At 36.3% G+C, this 12,534-nt stretch overlaps 1 protein-coding gene across 1 annotated transcript in view; it reads left to right on the forward strand.

Moving 5' to 3' along the window:
- TBC1D15 (TBC1 domain family member 15) overlaps positions 1-12,534 on the forward strand; it is a 77,873-nt gene that overhangs the window by 24,827 nt on the left and 40,512 nt on the right. Inside the window, 3 exon segments of the mRNA XM_019795715.2 lie at positions 2,936-3,034; positions 3,594-3,668; positions 9,654-9,792. Of these exon segments, the coding sequence (XP_019651274.1) occupies positions 2,936-3,034; positions 3,594-3,668; positions 9,654-9,792 (313 nt within the window).

A 12,534-nucleotide genomic window follows, 5' to 3' on the forward strand; every position in this document is an offset into this window, starting at 1 on the left:
ATAAATGTTAGCTAAAAACAGGAAGATGCATAGCCATTTACATTCATAACTAGGGCGTGATGGTGATGGGTTGTGATGGTGCTTGTCTTGTATGTTGGTCCCCATGGTTTTCTGAATAGTGATGTGGTAAATATAAAATGTCCATACTACCCAAAGCAGTCTACAGATTTAATGTAATCCCCATCAAAATACCAACAGTATTTTTCACAGACCTAAAATAAATAATCCTAAAATTTGTATGGAACCACAAAAGACCCGAATTGCCAAAGCAGTCTTGAAAAAGAACAAATTGGAGATATCACAGTCCCAGATTTCGAGATATACTGCAAAGCTGTTGTAATCAAAACAGTATGATACTGGCACAAAAACAGACACACAGATGGGTGGAGCAGAACAGAAAGCCCAGTAATAAACCCATGTCAGTTAATCTTCAGCAGAGGAGGCAAGAATATGCATTGGGAAGAAGACAGTCTCTTCAACAAGTGGTGTTGGGAAAACTGGACAGTACATGTAAAAGAATGAAACTGGACCATTTTCTTATGCTGTACATAAAAATAAACCCCAAATGGATTAAAGACCTAACTACGAGACCTGAAACCATATAAATCCTAGAAGAAAGCATAGGTAGTAATTTCTTTGACATCATTTGTAACAGCATTTTTCTAGATATGTCTCCTCGGGCAAGGAAAACAAAATCAAAAATAAACTATTTGGGACTACATCAAGATAAAAAGCTTCTGCACAGCAAAGAAAATGATAATAAAACTTAAAGGCAGCCTATGGAATGGGAGAAGATATTTGCAAATGATATATCTGATAAAGGGTTAATATCCAAAATATATAAAGAACTTATGCAGCTCAACACCAAAGAAACCAAACGATTCAATTAAATGGGCAGAGGACACGAACAGACATTTCTTCAAAGAAGACACACAATGGCCAAGAGACACATGAAAAGATGCTCATCATCACTTATCATCAGGGAAATGCAAATTAAAACAACGATGAGATACCACCTCATGCCTGTCAGAATGGCTAAAATCAACAACACAAGAAACAACAAGCGTTGGCGAGGATGTGGAGAAAAAGGAATCCTTATGTACTGTTGGTGAGAATGCAAAATGGTGCAGCCACTGTGGAAAATAGTATGGAGATTCCTCAAAACATTAATAGAATTACCATAAGATCCAGTAATTCCACTACTGGGTATTTACCCAAAGAATATGAAAACCCCAATTCAAAGGGATACATACATCCCTATGTTTATAGCAGCATTATTTACAATAACCAAAATATGGAAGCATCCCAACTATCCAATGATAGATGAATGGATAAAGAAGATGTGATATACACCTGCCCACATACAATGCTATATTACTCAGCTATAAAAAGATGAAGTTTTGCCGTTTGCAACAACTTGGATGGATCTAGAGGATGTAATGCTAAGTGAAATAAGCCAGAGAAAGACACCATATGATTTCACTTATATGTGGATTGAAGAAACAAAACAAATGAACAAAAAAAGAGAGACAAAAAAGGCTCCTAAATGTAGAGAACAAACTGGTGGCTACCAGAGAGCAGGTGGGTGGGGGATGGGTGAAATAGGTGAAGGGGATTAAGAGAGGTATGTGTTGGGGCGCCTGGGTAGCGCAGTCGTTAACCTTCTGCCTTCGGCTCGGCATGATCGCGGCGTTCTGGGATCGAGCCCCACATCAGGCTCCTCCGCTGGGAGCCTGCTTCTTCCTCTCCCACTCCCCTGCTGTGTTCCCTCTCTTGCTGGCTGTCTCTCTGTCACATAAATAAATAAAATCTTTAAAAAAAAAAGAAAAAGAGAGGGTATGTGTTGTAATGAGAACTGGGTATTATATAAGACTGATGAATCACAGACCTGTACCCCTGAAACAAATAATACATTATATGTTAATTAATTGAATTTAAATTAAAAAAAGAAAAGAGTACATTTATCATGATGAGCACTGAGTAATGTATAGAATTGTTGAATCACTATGTTGGACACCTAAAACTAATATAACTGTATGTTAATTATACTGGAATTAGAAAGAGGTCTACATAAATAGAAACTTACACTCTCTTCCAAACTTTTATATGTCAAAAGTACTTAGGTCTCAAAGTGATTATTTCTCTTACTTTCATAATGAAAAAAATTTTTAATTGCTTGAAATGGGTCCCAGGAATGGAATCTTAATTTATAATATTATGCTAATAGAAGATAAGACTTAACTTTACATGGTTCAGTTTACTCAGGAATTAACTTCAGTCTCCCTTACATTCCTGTAGGGTATTGTTCAGGACCATGTCTTAATCCTGTCTATATAACTATAGTCTTTTGCATGCTTTTACATATAGAAGCATTCAGTAAATATTTGTGTGCATGAACTGCTTTAATCATTCCTAGAAGTCCTCATCATTACTCTTTAAAATTCCCAAATTATTCCCTGAATTTCTATGCCACTGTGCTACAAAAACACACTGAAATGATCTTACAGTAAAACATGTGCTGTTCTAGGAATAGTTAGAAAGCATTGATTTCTTATTGTATTTCATCTGTTCTTATTCTTGAATATTTTCATGTCCTTTTTCAGTTTGAATCCAGTATCTTGCTTAATATTTGTTAAAAATTTGTAAAGTGGAATTCACTTGAGATACATAGCAATTAGCATGATATCTTCGTTTATGGAAAGGATCAGGATGGTGATTATCACTAAACCAACAAACTTCTATATAGTAAACTTCCTTCCAATTTAGCTTTAGTTTGAAGTGCTCTTTAGCCTAAGTGGTATTTTTAAAATAAAACGTTTATATGTGAAATAATCAGAAATGTGGCTCAGGCGTTATATGAAAATATCTAATTTTTTTAACAAATGTCAAAATATTACTGAATAATAATGGTGTGATTCTTTATTTGTTGTTCCAGATTATATATGAACAGGAAGGGGTCTATATTCACTCATCTTGTGGAAAGACCAATGACCAAGACAGCTTGATTTCAGGAATATTACGTGTGTTAGAAAAGGTATGTTTTTAGTAAATGATTTTATTTAATAATTGTTTATGGCAGTGGTTTATCTTTGGGGCATTATCAGTAAGTTTGAATTTCATGTGTAAGGTAAAATTATGTAATTGAACAGTGGTTGTAAATTTAACATGAAAATGATGTTAAAAAATACTTTATTTAAAAAATTTTTTTTTAAGATTTTAAAGTAATCTCTACAGTCAGTGTGGAGCTTGAGCTCACAAGCCTGATATCAAGAGTCCCATACTCCACTGACTGAGCCAGCCAGGCACCCCAGGGAAAAATACTTTAGATAAGCCCGTAAAATGGCATGGAATATTAAAAACTTATGTAAAAGTTTCAGTATTACAACTTTTTTGTCATGAAAAATAAGCAGAATTTTAAAATGTATGTAACATTTATTGTCAAATAGTGGTTTACTTATGATATATTGCATATTTAAAATGCTAATATTTAAGGGTTTAAAATTTTCATTTTGCGTTCAGGGAATTAAAAATAGGTATCTAAGAATGTAAGATATTGCTGAATAGTAAATATAGTCCATAATTTCTTTCTCTAGGATGCTGAAGTAATAGTGGACTGGAGACCATTGGATGATGCTTTAGATTCTTCTAGTATTCTCTATGCTGGAAAGGTACTTAAGAAGAAGGGGTGTGGCTAAAGGAATGCCATTTTTATTTTTATTTTTTTGTTTTTGTTGTTCATTCATCATTCATGTATTCATTTATTCATTCCAGTATAAGGAATGCCATTTTTAAAATAACTTTTTTGGGCTGTAATTCACATGCCATAAAATTTATCTTTTAAAGTGTATAATTCAGTGGTGTTAATATATTGACAGAGTTGTGTAACCATCACCAATATCTAATTTTAGAACATTTTCATTACTCCTAAAAAAGAAAGTGTACTTTTAGTAGTGTACCTACCCCTTATTCCCACTTACCTCCAGCCTCTTGCAACCACTAATCTACTTTATCTCTGAGAATTTGCCTATCGTGGACATTTCATCTAAATGGAATCATACAATATGTGATCTTTCATGACTGGCTTCTTTCTCTTAGCCTATTGTTTTCAGGGCTTATCCATGTTATAGCACCTCTTCTTTTTCTTTTTTTCTTTTCTTTCTTTTCTTTCCTTTCTCCCTCTCCCTCTCCCTCTCTCTCTCTCTCTCTGTATCTTTTGCCTTCCTTCTTGCCTGCCGAACAACATTGCATTTATGGAAATGCAGTAGTCTCCCCTTATCCATAGGGGATACATTCTAAGACCCCCGGTGGATGCCTGAACCCACAGGTGGTGTTGAACCTTATACATAGTGTGTTTTTTCCTATACATACCTATGATAAAGTTTAATTTATAAATCAGGCAGGCGAATGATGTAGGCATTGTGAAGTAGTGTTAGGCTACTAACTGTGTGTACATACTGCCAGAGGTGGATCTCTGCCTCTGGATGGACCATTGTTGACTGCGGGTAACACACTGTGGAGAAGAGAAACCATGGATATGGGGTGGGGAGGGACTCCTGAACTGCATTTTGTTTATTCATCAGTTGATGGATATTTGGGTTGTTTTCATTTTTAGGTTAATATAAATAATGCTGACATGAACATTCCTACACAAGTTTCTGTGTGGATATATATTTTTCCCTTAAAAACCTGGGAGTGGAATTGTTGGGTTTTATGATCACTGTGTGTTTGCCATTTGTATTGTGTGACTCACTATGCAAGATAGAGATTCCTGTTTTATCTCTGATTCACCCTGAAACTCAGGCTCAGTTCTCTACATTTCTTCTCAAAATATCTATCTATTTATATATTTATATTATTTATTTATTTATTTATTTATTTATTTTTAAAAGATTTTATTTGTCAGAGAGAGGACAAGCAGGGCCAGCGGCAGGCAGAGGGAGATGCAGGCTCCCCACTGAGCAAGGAGCCGATGTGGGACTCGATCCCAGGACCCTGGGATCATGACCTGAGTCGAAGGCAGCCACTCAACCAACTGAGCCACCAGGCGTCCCTGTTCTCAAAATATTTAAACACATAGATGATCTTCGGATTTCATCTTTGTTTTTTTCTTCAAGATTAATTTATATATTTGAGAGAGAGCGCATACACACGGGTGGGGGAAGGTCAGAAAGGGGGAGAGAGAGAATCCCAGGCTGACTCCCTGCTGGGTACAGAGCCTGACTGGGGCTCCATCCCAGGGCCCTGAGATCATGACCTGAACTGAAATCAAGAGATGGATGCTCAGCCCACTGAGCTACCCAGGTGCCCACAGATTTCACCTTTTAAAGACATTTCTCCCAGAACCTTCTTAAAAGATCATCTGAACTGGCTGCCCTTTTGGTTTGCTGTGTAGCAATTGTTTTGAAGATTCTTTTTGCCTCTTCCCCATATTTTTATCCCCATTTCTTATATCCTGTGCTGTCCTCTATTATGGTTTACTCCTTTGTTTTCATGTAGCTCTAGTGCTTTGAGAAAAGGGTGCATGGGAGCAAAAAAATTTCTTTGTTTAGACTCTTCAATGCCAATTCTGAATTGATAGCTTGACCTGCATAGAATTACAATTGAAAAGAAATTTTCCCACGTATTTTTTTTAACATTATTGTCCTACATTTGTCTAGTTTCCTTTATTAATGTTAAGTCTAATGCATTCCAACTCCTGCCCCATTGTATGTTTTTTTTTTTTTTCCACTTTAGAAGCTTTTTATGATTGCCTCTTTTTTTCTAGTGTTCTAGATGTTCTCAAAGTAGTCTTTGTGGTCCTTTTTATCCATTGTTCTGGGCACTTGATGGGCTCTTTTAATATGGAAACTTGTGTCTTTTAGTTATTAAGAAATGTTGAATTATTTCAGTGATGATTTTTTCTTCTCCATTTTCTGTTTTCATTCTGGAGCTCTTTAGACCTGGACTGGTCCTCTACTTTTTTAATCATTTCTTTCCTATTTTTAATCTGTGTGTGTGTGTGTGTGTGTGTGTGTGTGTGTGTACACGCGCGTGCGCGCGCATTTTCTAGGAAGTTCCTTCAGTTTTTGTTTTTGTTTTTTTTTGTTTTTTTGTTTTTTTTTTAAAGATTTATTTATTTATTTATTCGACAGAGATAGAGACAGCCAGCGAGAGAGGGAACACAAGCAGGGGGAGTGGGAGAGGAAGAAGCAGGCTCAGTGCGGAAGAGCCTGATGTGGGGCTCGATCCCATAACGCTGGGATCACGCCCTGAGCCGAAGGCAGACGCTTAACCGCTGTGCCACCCAGGCGCCCCTGTTTTTGTTTTTTTAAGATTTTATTTATTTGTCAGAGAGAGAGAGCGTACAAGCAGGGGGAGTGGCAGGCAGAGGGAAAAGCAATCTCCCTGCTGAGCAGGGAGCCCGAAGCAGGGCTCCATCCTAGAACTGGCTTCCTGACCTGGGCCGAAGGCAGTTGATTAACTGAGTGAGCCACCCAGGCATCCCAAGTTTCTTCAGTTTTATTTTTCAGTTCTTCTATTGCCTTTTTTATTTTTGCTCTATTTTTAATTTCTAAGACATCTTATTGTAAGTGCCCCTTTTCCAATCCTTTTTAAAAATTGCATCCAGTTCTTCGTGGTTATATTTTTCCTTATTTCTAAGGAGTTTAAAGGTAGTTTTTAAGATGTTTTTATTTCTCCATATAATCTAGTTCTTCTAATTGATTTTTTTTCCCCTTGTTTCATTTGGACTTTGTCTTTTGTGTAGACACTTGCCTTTGATGTTTGTTGATCTTTGTGGTGTGGTACTTATATTTAATGGCAGACACAAAAAAGTGATCGACTATACTCTGTAGGTACAGATAGGTATGGGTAGGCTTGGTAATCCCTTGGGGGAATCCCTAATGTTAAAACGAGATCCCTTCTCTTGGGCTAGTCATTTGCCTGAGATTCCTGCAGATCTCTGGCTGGAGAAAGTATGCCTGGAATCCAGTGTTCTGGGAACTGAGTGGAGAAAGAGAGCTGGGGATCTTACCAATTCATTGTATAGATAAGCTTTTAATTAATTACTGTTTTCAGTATATTATCCCTTTGCTCAGTGTGCTTGGTTTCTCCTAATCCAGAGATAATCTGTCTCATTTTCTCTAAGGAATAACCCTCCAGCCTTCAGGACTTTTGTTAGTACTCTAGTTTGACCTCTATCCTAATTTCCAGAAGTACTTGATCCACCGGTTCTAAGCCTTTGTGCTTGTGGGGCTCTGTAGATACTTCTAGTTCTCCCCATTGATCTTATTCAGTCAGTTTTCCTATTTGTCAGTCTGTTTCTTAATTTTTCTCGTGCCTTTATAATATCTTTCTGTTCCTACAAATTTTCCTTTTTCCCTTTTTAAAAAGAATTAAAACAGTAACAATACATGAATACATTCTTGTAATAATATTCAAATAATAGAAACATTAGAAATTGAAGTCCCATTTGACTAGAATCATGTCCTTTATCTGTCCCTATTTAGTGTGTATCTTTCCAGGCTTTTATCTGTACACATTTCATTATCGATCTTTCTGATTGCATATGCTGCATAGTTACACTGCAAACATAGTTTTGCAACTTCTTTAATTTACTATTATTTAAGAGTAAATATTAACATATATCAATTTTTAAAGTATGACTTAGTATTTCCTTGGCTACCCCCTACTTTTTTTATTCATGCCTTCACTGACGAGTATTTTCAGTTTTTCATTTTTACAGTATTGCAGTGAAAATTCTTGCATATGCCTCTTTGTGTACATGTGTAAATATTTCTCCAGAAATATTTGGATGATACAAAGAGAATTATTGTAGTGACACACATGTATCGTTTGAATTTTTTTTTAAGATTTTATTTATTTATTTGACAGAGAGAGTGAGAGTGAGAGAGCTCAAGCAGGGGGAGCAGGGGAGGGAGAGGAAGAAGCAGACTCCCCGCCAATCAGGGAGCCCGATGTGAGGCTGATCCCACATCCCTGGGATCATGACTTGAGCTGAAGGCAGACGCTTAACCAACTGAGCCACGCAAGCACCCCCATAGTTTGAATTTTAATAAATAATGGCTATATTGCCCTTTTGGAGTCAGTACTAATTAGCACTGTCATCAGCAGTGTGAGATTCTGTCTTTACACTGTCTTTCATATTTTTATTTTTTACTTGAATGGGGCAAAAAATTGAAATGCATCTTAACTTGCTTTTCTTTCTTTTTTTTTTTTAATATTTTATTTATGTGAGAGAGAGAGAATGAGAGGGGAAGGGGCAGAGGGAGAAGGAGAAGCAGACTCCCTGCCAAGCAGAGAGCCTGTCTCGGGGCTTGATCCCAGGACCCTGGGATTAGCACCTCAGCTGAAGGCAGACACTTAACTGATTGAGCCACCCCCAGGTGTGCCTCTTTTTTTTTTTTTTTGAAGATTTTTTTTAATTTATTTGGGGGAGAGAGCATGCATGTGCAGGGGGAGGGGCAGAGGAGGAAGGAGAGGGAGAAGGAGAGAGAGAATCTTGAGCAGACTACACAGTGAGTGTGAGCCCAATGTGGGGCTTGNTCTTTTTTTTTTTTTTTGAAGATTTTTTTTAATTTATTTGGGGGAGAGAGCATGCATGTGCAGGGGGAGGGGCAGAGGAGGAAGGAGAGGGAGAAGGAGAGAGAGAATCTTGAGCAGACTACACAGTGAGTGTGAGCCCAATGTGGGGCTTGATTTCAGGATCCTGAGATCCTGACCTGAGCCGAAACCAAGAGTCAGACACAGCTGAGCCACCCAGGTGCCCCTTAACTTACTTTTCTTTGTTTCTGAAGTTGGACATTTTCTTATATGTTGCTTCATATTTCTTCTTTGACTTGCCTGTGCATACCATTTGCTTGTTTTTCTGTTTTGATATTTGCCAGTTTCTAAATAATTTGGTAAATATTGTTTTTGTATTCTGGATGTTTTTCTTTGGTCTGCCATATATTTTCAAAACATTTTCACCCAGTCTTGCTTATCTTCAACTTATGTGTGCTACCTTTTATTGTATAGGAATTAAATATTTTGATTTAAACTATTAATTTGAATTTTAGACTTTTGGTATTTTTCTCTTTTAAAATGGTAAGTTCTGTAGAATTATACATGTAGATGTGTTATTTGTAGCTCTTAGCTAATTTTGGCTGAGAAATATGCAACCAGTGGTAGCTTAAATAAAATAGCCACCATTGGTTATTTTCCTTAAATAACTACAAATCTACAGGTTTGGAGTGATTCTCCTGTTTTTTCTCTTACAGTCATAACATGGCTGCCATATTTTTAGGCATCATAGCAACATTCAAAGCAGGAGAAAGGGGAGAAGGGATGAGGCTTTTTTATCAGGAAAGCAAAAGCGTTTCCAAAAGCCCTGCGGTTGACCTCTGCTTTTATTTCATTGGCAACCCTTTCTGCAAGGGAATCTGGACAGGCTTTTCTTCTATTCTTTTTTCTTGAAATTGGGGGGGGGGATGGGGTGGGTGTCAGGTAAAAATAGGCAAGAAAGAAAGGAATAGGAAATAGTGGTTGGTTTCCCCACCAGTAATGTCTGTCACCGTCTCCAAACTTAATTTATGTAGAAGTTGAGAATATATTGTTAATTGAAATGAAATTCTAGTTTTAGTCCCTAAAGATTTTGTATGTTATACTTTTTTAAGGACTCCAGTTCAGTTGTAGAGTGGACACAGGCCCCAAAGGAAAGAGGTCATCGGGGATCGGAACATCTGAACAGTTATGAAGCAGAGTGGGACATGGTCAGTACAGTTCCGTCTAAAAAGAAACCACATACCAATGGAGGTATGAATTAAATCTTTTGAAATTTTAAACTGGTTTGCTACATATAATAAAAATAAAAGTGCAAAGAAAATTCTTTAGTGTTTCTTTGTCACAAGAATGATTTGGTGCTTTAATACATAGAACTCATATTTTAGTTATATGCCCTCTTCATCTCTCTTTTTGTTTTGTTGGTTGTGACTTTATTAAAAAAAGGTTTTGGAAATATGTGTTCTGTTTTGTAGTTATTCATGGCAGGAAATAGAAACACTTTAAAAAATTGCTTTAAAAGTCTTTCTTGCATTTTTCTAGCATTTAAAAAAAAAAATCATGTTATTTCATCCTAAAGCACCAGGGGGAGATGGAGTATACCACTAAACCATACTGTTCTAATTTCAATGCTTACGGAGATCTTCACAGCTCATTACAATCTCCCATTTATATATATGTTTAGTGACTGTTGTCCTTTAAGTATTACATGTATATATTTAAATCTGTGTTGCCATGTGGTGATTAGCTACATGTAGATAACAAAAAAGAGCCAAGTGAACAGCCTGATAGAACACATGTACTGTGCCAAGCATGATTTAGGTAGCCCATCTAATGATGTAGTCACATCTATTTGTGATTTTTTAAAAAATAGTAAATACTTGTACGGAGTTAAAATGTTTTCCTTATTAATTTGTATTTTATAACTAAAAGGACATTTAATCTCTTACTGATTTTAGTCTGAGTGTATGATTTATCCACATTTCCCAGATTGAAAAAAGCTGGCTGGCCAGGATTGGCTGGAATATGTAATGCTGCGTTTATATAGCGTTGTTACCCAGTGAATCTGATTTTCATGTGTGGCCTGGGGAATCATTCTCATATACCATAGTTATACTTCGTACTGTATCATTTCTTGGCAACAGTGGCAATTAAGAAGTTAATAGTAAATTCATAAGCTTTTGTTAAATTAGAATCAGCTCATGCTGGTGTCTTGTTTTTTGTTTTTTTCCTTTTTGGCATTCTTTTTCTATTGGAAGGTTCTTACCAGAACAATACAGAGTATTAAGATAAGACCACAGGGTTTTAGTATATTTGGTATGTGAAGTGATTTTTAACTGCTGTAGATTAGATTTTGAGGATTAAGTTATGTGAATTGTTCTTTGTTTGTTTGTTGCCTAATATTATTGAATCCTTGAAAATGAAAATGACAGGCTATAGGAAAGAGCAAAGGAGTGAGTTTTCAGAATTTCATAGAAGAAAGAAGCATTACGTCTATGAGAAGGGCATAATCTGACAATAAACGTCTTTTTAGATTAGCGGTTTTCAACTTTGGCTGCACATTGAAATAACCTGGGGAGGTTAGACTTTTAAAAAAAAATACTAATGCCTGTGTTTCATCCCAGTGAATTAAATCAGACTTGGGTTGGAAATAGGCATTTCTGTTTTTTAAATGCTGTCCTGTTGATTTTAATGTGCAGAACTGAGAACCTGTGTGTAGCTGTGTAGTTTAGCAAAAAACCAAAGATGTAAATACTGCTTATATGGGTTGGCCATGCACTGTGACTTACAAAGAGCCTTTATTTAGCAGTTATTGAAATTTGAGACATTTTCTTTTTTTCTCGGTATTTAAAAAATTTTATGAATGTGTATAGCAGCAGAAAACAATATTGAACATAGTATGGCTCAGTATGCATGCACGTGCACATATGTGACAGAACAGGAGTTATGGAGTGCAGTGTATTCTATCCTGTCCCATCCCTTCTCCCAGACTATCTCATCCAATTATATTTCATCAGAAATTCTTCCTAAAGGAGACACTTTCTGAGCTTGATGTTTCAAAATTCAAATTTATGCCATTATAAAACATTTTTATATGTTTAAAAAGCATTTTTTCTAATTTTACTCATTTTATAGTTTGCATGTCACAAAGGAAATTGGGACAAAACTTAAAAAATTGACTATCAAAGACTTAACTTTCTTTGTATTTTTTAAGAGTTTCTATTACTAAGTCTTTGTTTTTATATACCAGATGAAATGTTTTGAAAATGTTTCTTCCCAGAGCGACAGACTCCCATCATGTTCTGTACACTCCTCCAAATGTCATGTCCTTGGTGTTAATTCTATTCAAGACATATAGGGACTTACTGAACTGTTTTAGTTTTACTCTTCTGCCCTTGTGGTTTGTTTTCCCATGTCATTATGTTGGGGATACTTCTTACATATATTTGGTAACATCATTCATCAAAACTAATACTTTTTTTTTTAAAGATTTTTATTTATTTGAGAGAGAGAGAGAGAGCGCGTGCATGCGTGCACAGAGGGAGAATGAGAGGGAGAAACAGACTCCCTGCTAAGTAGGGAGCCTGATGTGGGGCTTGATCCCAGGACCCCGGGATCATGACCTGAGCCAAAGGCAGATGTTTAGCTGACTGAGCCACCCAGGCACCCCAGAACCAATTAGTTTTATTTACCTTTCTTTAAGAGAGAAAAGGAAATTTTGAGTTAACTTTTAGATTTGTTAGTTTTCCTTTGTGTAAGCCTTCCTATTTCTGGTTAGCAATTGGTGGTAGACTAAATTGCAGGTTTCTTTTATGTTGACTTGGTACTAGGTTATTCATTTTTTCAGTGCATCTTTGAGTACCTACTATGTGCTAGTTACTCTTCTAGGCATTGGGGATATAATTGTGAACAAAATAAAGTTCTTGCTTTCATGAAGCTTATTATATTCAAGTAAAGGGGCTTCCAGAATTGACTTGTAATATTTCTTTCATTGTT

Source organism: Ailuropoda melanoleuca, chromosome 15 (assembly GCF_002007445.2).
Source record: "Ailuropoda melanoleuca isolate Jingjing chromosome 15, ASM200744v2, whole genome shotgun sequence".
NCBI lineage: Eukaryota > Metazoa > Chordata > Mammalia > Carnivora > Ursidae > Ailuropoda > Ailuropoda melanoleuca.